This window comes from Nanorana parkeri, unplaced genomic scaffold (assembly GCF_000935625.1).
Source record: "Nanorana parkeri isolate BGI_ZX_2015 unplaced genomic scaffold, ASM93562v1 scaffold202, whole genome shotgun sequence".
NCBI classification, from domain to species: Eukaryota; Metazoa; Chordata; class Amphibia; order Anura; family Dicroglossidae; genus Nanorana; species Nanorana parkeri.
In genome coordinates, this window is record NW_017306470.1 from 1,754,400 (window position 1) to 1,761,308 (window position 6,909).

General features: G+C 45.5%; 1 protein-coding gene across 1 annotated transcript in view; it reads left to right on the plus strand.

Moving 5' to 3' along the window:
- LOC108786302 (SH2 domain-containing adapter protein D-like) overlaps window positions 1–385 on the plus strand; it is an 18,050-nt gene extending 17,665 nt beyond the window's left edge. The window contains exon 9 of the mRNA XM_018555562.1: window positions 269–385. Within this exon, the coding sequence (XP_018411064.1) occupies window positions 269–385 (117 nt within the window). The remainder of the gene's footprint in view (window positions 1–268) is intronic.
- Window positions 386–6,909: the final 6,524 nt, after the last annotated feature.

A 6,909-nucleotide genomic window follows, 5' to 3' on the forward strand; every position in this document is an offset into this window, starting at 1 on the left:
GGTCTCTCTCTTTCTCTCTCCTCCTCCCTCCTCAGAGCCAGTATTGGAAGGGGGGTGCAAGAGGAACCAGTGACTGTTTTCTTTTAAACCATCCCAAATGTCCCCTGATTCCAGCGTGTAGCAGAGACCAGAGTCCAGTGCGTAGCAGAGCCCTGAGTCCAGTGCATTGCAGATCCCCAAGTCAAGTGAATTGCAGAGCCCTGAGTCCAGTGTGTATCACAGCCCCAAGTCCAGGGCGTATTAGAGCCCCGAGTTCGGTGCCTTGCAGAGCCCCGAGTCCAGTGCCTTGCAGAGCACCGAGTCCAGTGCCTTGCAGAGCCCCGAGTCCCGTGCCTTGCAGAGCCCCGAGTCCAGTATCTTGCAGAGGCCTGAGTCCAGTGCGTAGCAGAGCCCTGAGCCCAGTGCGTAGCAGAGCCCTGAGTCCAGTGCGTAGCAGAGCCCTGAGTCCAGTGCATAGCAGAGCCATGAGTTCAGTGCGTAGCAGAGCCCTGAGTCCAGTGCGTAGCAGAGCCCTGAGTCAAGTGCCTAGCAGAGCCTTGAGTCAAGTGCCTAGCAGAGCCCCGAGTCCAGTGCATATTAGATCTCTGAGTCCAAAGTCCAGTGAGGTCCAGTCCAGAGGGTAAGTCACATTAAACTGTGAATCAGTGATACAAATACACATTGTAATTAGGGATGCACTGATACCAGTATTGGTATTGGTGCAGATACTGGGCATTTTCACGAATAGTCCTAATCCTGAAAATGCCTCAATACAAACAAACAGTACCAGCGCTTTAAATTATCAAATTGAAGTGGCTGCCATAGGTCCCGCAATTGCTGGGAACCATGTAGCACCTGTTTACAACGCTTCCACTGGCCCACATATCTCCCCCTCCTAAGATCCTCCGCATCCCTCCTGAGATCCTCTGCCCGAGACATCAGGTTGGCACCCTGGAGCAGGGTGGCAGTGTGCCACTATGCGCATGTCCAGAAAACCTGTTCTCAGGAAAGGAAAGTGCGCACAGTAAGTGACGTCTTGAAGCCCTATTTAAACAAACCCTTGGCGCACATCCATTGCTGATTGATCCTAGACTATTCCTGTGTCTGCAGTTCTTGTAATCCTGTTATCTTCTGTTTATTTGACCCAGCTTGCCTTGATCATTCTTCTGCCTGCTGATTGTACCCGCTTGATTCCCGGCTTTGACCTCTGCTAGTTCCTGACCCTGCTTTTGGATCCTGATCTTGCACTGCTGCTCCTGATTGACTTGACTCCGGCTTGTGACCCCGACCCAGCTTCTGTCTTCTGCTCCGGTACCCCGCTTGCATCTGGTCTCCTACCATCCAAGCACCAGTGCTACCTTGTGTCCACCTTTCCCTGTCCTCATATCCACGGAAATTGGACGCGGGACGCAAGGGACTCCACCTCCTCCATCCGGTCTCACACCAGGTGCGTGAAAGGCAGCACAGAGTATGCAGCAAATTCATAAACTATTATTCTGCACTGCTGTATAATGTGTTGCTGGGATTTGTAGTCCTCCATAGCCAGTGCCATTCTGCATTGCTGCATAATGTATTGCTGTGATTTGTAGTCCTTTATAGCTGATGATATTCCACATTGCTGTATAATGTGTTTGGAGTCAGTGGCAGCTTGGAGTCAGTGGCAGAACTACCAGGGTCACAGTGTTTGCAGCTACAACCAGCGATCTGTATCATATCACTTTTTAAAGGACAGAGGATGCTGTTGCCTTATGTTCAGGAGACAGCAGTATGCAGCCTACTGAATGCAGTTGATTTTTTTGCTTAAAAGGAGAACTATGGGGTCAGGGCTTTTCCCCATAGTTCTCCTTAGGGTAACGGGAGGACACAAACTAGCGTCCTCCCGTTACCCTAAGCTCAGTATACCGCGAGCTAGAGCTCGCGGTATACTGAGACGCCGCAGCCAACGGAGATTTCCTATCACAATAACACTCCACAACAGTGTACCTGCAGCAGTGGCATATCCAAGTCATGGCAGATGCCCTGGGCGCCACTTGAAGGGGTCACTTTTCCATGGGTCAGCAAAAGTTCACCAACCCATGGTGACAGCTGACTTTTTTCCCTCCCCACCCCTCTCCCATAAAGGGCTGGCACCAGTGTACTGTAGCGAACTGTTTATATTTCTACTATTCTATGTTTTATGCAATGTATTGCTGTACCTGCAGGCTGCCTTCTTCTGCTGCTTGGGTCCAGACTATAGTACTATATAAAAGCTGGAGCTGATGCATATTGATTACAAAATCATTCATCATTTTTGCTGCATGTACTGTATGTGTCTGATATGTGCCACCTGACCAAGTCTAGGGCCATGTGTTAATTGTACAGTTTTGTGTGATTAACGCACGGTCCACACAACCCCTTTTGAGTGCACACCCTAATGCAATAGGCTGCACACACCTACGCACGAGACATTTCTCATTGAAATATAATAGTAACTGCAATGGAAGTGAAGGTTTCCACCACTGAGAGTCTTTCTTCAGGGATATCAGAAGTGGTGCAACCAGAAACTTTTAATACTCTCAACACTATCACGCCCTTCGGCCAGAACAAGGAGCTGCATATTAGCACTATTCTAAAGATAATCACAGCAATGTGTATGTAGATGTATCCTTATAAATAGTTACAGATATTTACTACATAGCTACATCTAGAGGTGCATTCTGTGACTACACTCTAGTATTACACCCAGTATATGCAATTCATTCACTGGCTTCCAAGCAGGTTGTTAGAGACATGGTATGTTTACCATGTCCACAATTAAGAATGAACAGGAAGTTCCATTTCATTCAAAATTGGGGACACAGTAAACATACTCTGTTCTCAATTATTTACAAACACTCAGCGATCGCTGATCAGTGTTTGTACCCGCTCTCCATTCTGACTGGCTGTCATAGGAGGCTGAGCGAGCGGTGCAGGGAGGAGAGCTCGATCTGACTCCTCCCCTGCACTGCCGGCCCTGCCTCCTGTGACAGATCAGGAGAGCGGTGTTGTGGGGGTGGAGACAGCTATCAGCTGTCCCACCCCGCTGCTCTCTCGGACTGTCACAGGAGGCTGAGCTGTGTGGGAGGAGAGAGGCCAGCCGCTCACAGTGCTCTCCTCCCCCGGACCGCTTGGCCTCCTGTGAGAATTACTCTCCTCCCGGCTGGGAGGAGAGAAAGCAGGGATGCACCGCTATTTCGGCCAAAAGATGGCACTTTGGGCATTTTGTCAAAAGTGGCATTTTCGGCCGATATGTTTCGGCGGCTGAAATTTCAGTGCACTCCTACCAATTAGTGTAATAGTGCGGACTCTCAGGTGGCTGTGCAGGTTCTATGGTGAGCTGTGTGGACTCTCAGGTGGCTGTGCAGGTTCTATGGTGGGCTGTGCAGATTCTCGGGTGGCTGTACAGACTCTCAGATGGCTGTGCGCGGTGTATGCTGGGCTGTCCGGACTCTCAGGTGGCTGTGCTGGGTCTATGCTATGCTGGGGGGAACTTCACACTTTTTTTTCTTTTTTTTTTAAATGGGGTCCCTCCTAACTTTCCTACCAGACCTAAAGGCTCTGGTATTGTTTGGGAGGGGGGACCGCACACTTTTTTTTTTTTTATAAATGTCAGTTTTTGCTGCAGCAGGTTCTACACATTGTACAGATGTGCCACTTTACAGGCAGTTTGAGGGGACCCCCCAGGCACAATATTTAAAGGAATTTTTGTTTTTTATTGTTTCACTTTAAGCAATGTTAAAATCACTGCTCCATTAAAAACTGTATTTTTTAAAAGTGTTTTTTTCATTGATACATGTCCCCCAGGGCAGTACCCAAATACCCATATCCTTTTTATGGCCAATAACTTGTATATATGCCTTCAAAATGGGGACATTTGATTTTTAGACTTGCATTGAGTTCGAAGTTCGAATTTGAACTTTTTTCATGTTCGAAAGTTCAAACTCGAACCGAACTCGGGTGTGTTCAGCCCATCACTAGCAGACCTCCTCTTAGAACGATTGCCATGTTAAGTTGTTATGTTTATTAAATTGTTACTTTGGTTGAAGCCAAACTAAATCCAAAACTTTCTTTTAGAGTACCACAACAGGAAGTGAGAGGAAATCCGAACAAAGAGAGGGAAATCCTTGGTGGTCAGCAGGGTCAAGAGAACTAGTGTCACCATTGGAAGGTTTTCCATCCATTCCTCGTCTGGTGACAACCAATTTAGGATTTCACTTTCAGCAACGGTTAATAGAACAAATAGAGAGGGTTAATCACCCTATATCTTAATCATAATTACATAGTTACATAGTATTTGGGGTTGAATAAAGACATACATCTATCAAGTCCAACCCATATAGGTCCACGCATCATCTCATTCTTAGGGATACTGGTATCCCTGGATATTACGGTCCCTCAAGAAATTGTCCAAACGTTTCTTGAACAAATCTACACTCTTGGCTGAAATCACTGCCGATGGCAGTGAGTTCCAGACCTTAAACGCTCTTACTGTAAAGAACCCTCTTCGCCCATTGTGCTGGAATTTTTTCTCCACCAATTTTAGTTGGTGGCCTCTAGTCTTTGTAATGGAGTTAATCTCAAACAGTTTGTTGCCAATGTTGCTGTCACCATTGAACATCTTGTACATGAAAATCATATCCCCCCTTAATCTCCTTAATTCCAGCGTAAACATGTTTAAGGTCAGAAGCCTTGTCTCATAGCTCTGGTCCTCCATTCCCCTAATTAGTTGTCTTGCCCTCTGCTGGACTCTCTCCAGTTCAAGGACATCCCTTCTCAGTACCGGCGACCAAAACTGGACCGCGTACTCCAGATGTGGCCGAACCAACGATCTATATAGAGGCCCAATTATAGACTTGTCCCTGCAATACATCCCCTTCTTAATACAGGACAAGACCCTGCTAGCTTTGTTTACCGCAGCTTGGCACTGCAAGCTACCATTCAGTTTGTGGTCTACAATGACCCCCAAATCTTTTTCTATTTCTGACTTCCCTAGCGGCATACCCATGATTGTATAGCCTATTTGTTTATTTTTATGTCCAAAGTGCATTACTTTGCATTTATCGACATTACCATAGTAATGGTAATTAATCATAGTCTATATGATTAAGCCTCTTTCGGTATAACATGTGCCTGTGGATCTTGTCATGCTTAAAACATTGTAGATTCTTGGGTATAAACTTTTTTACAGGTCCTGGCTGTTGAGTACGGCTTTACGTATATTAAATTACTGGTGACGGCTGTGGCGTGTCTCTGTTGGCCGGCACCTGGCTATTTGGATGGGACCAATGAGTTTGGGCATATGAATGAGAGCGGTGTCCTTTTCACAAATTTTTCCATTTGAAATCTATGTCACAGAGTCCATCCATCTGTTTATGGGGGAACACAATTAATGAATCCAACAGTCAAGAGGATTTAGTTATAGGATAGTTTGAGCGTTGCAGAAGTCTCTTGTGCAGGAAAGTCATTGCATTTCTGCTTTTGAAGAGACACAAAAGACTTCCAGAAAGTCAAATAACAAAAGTGAAACTGAAGCAGAAAGTCTCTGGCTGAAGTGTAATTGTATGCACATAATGTGACGTCCTTTATCAGCCTGGATCTCCACCCCTCTGAGCAATCATTAGAACTCTCCTTGCCTGTAGCAGCTCAGTTATTCTGTTGGCAGCACAGCTTGAACATGCTGCTTCTCCCACCTGGAGATCTGGAGAGGCTAAAGTTGGTGGGAAGTGGGGGATTTGGCAATGTCTACAGAGGATGGAGTAAGACGCTGACAATGGAGATAGCGCTAAAAGTGATACAAGGAGCTCATAGGTATGTAATAAAACAAGATACTTCTGTAACACAGTTTTTCATTATGAAGCAAATTATTTAAAAGATTAGCAAATTTTGGAAAAACATTGCTTTAAAGCCCAAATCTGATGTTTGTAACATTATGGATTTTGACTTGATCAGTGTAATTAGTAGTGCTTTATAGTAGTTGTGCCTTGTTGTTCCCCTTGTGACAATGCACAACTAGCAGACAGATCATCTGTTACAAAAATTAGCTGCAGTTTCCAGCGCCTTTAAAAAGACATCTGGTAGCTAGAGACTAGACTTGTAACCCGACAAAATGTATTTTTTTTTGGATGTATTAGGAATATAATACTTTTTGTTTTTAGATTTCGGATCCGAAATTCATTTTGGTTCATTATTCGGATCCAAAATTTGGTTAGTTATTCGGATTTTGGATCCGTCTGAATTTTTTTCTTTTTCGGAACGATCCCCAACATGAAGTCACATGATCTTGCCTGTAATGCAACCCCCAACAGCCCCAAAAAATCAAATTGGATAGAGAAGTCACATGTCCCATTTTGTTTTGTTCTGAATAAAATTCGGATGGATCAAAATTTTTGTTAAACGGACATTCAGATTTGTTCGCATTCGTATGCTTTTGTATTCTGAAATTCGGATGCATCCAAATTTAACAAAATTCATACAAATATCCATTCAGAATGAAATTTACATGTCTACAAGAGAGTAGAGACCAGATGACCATTACTGTTACATACCTTGGTCGAAATCAAGCTGATGAGGGGACTTCTCTTGCACCTCTCGTCTGACATCCCTGGAAGTGATGACAGGGAGCGTGGGGACACAGAGTGGCACGAGTGCCAGTGTTGCAGGTTGGATCTGTGCAGGGGTCGGGTACTTGGACTGGATGACTTGTGGGCTGCAAGACCAGTCCAATTCCAGAATACCAGGGCACCAGAGCAGGTGAAAGGAACGTAACTGGAGCACCAGAGAGGGGTGGGTCACAAGCCGAGGCAGCGGAGTATCAACTCAGAAATCAGGGTCAAAGTCAGAGACACAAGCCGAGGTCAGTATCAGCAAGTCAGAGAGATACAGGGCAGCTGGCAGAGTTCAGAGTCCAGTAAG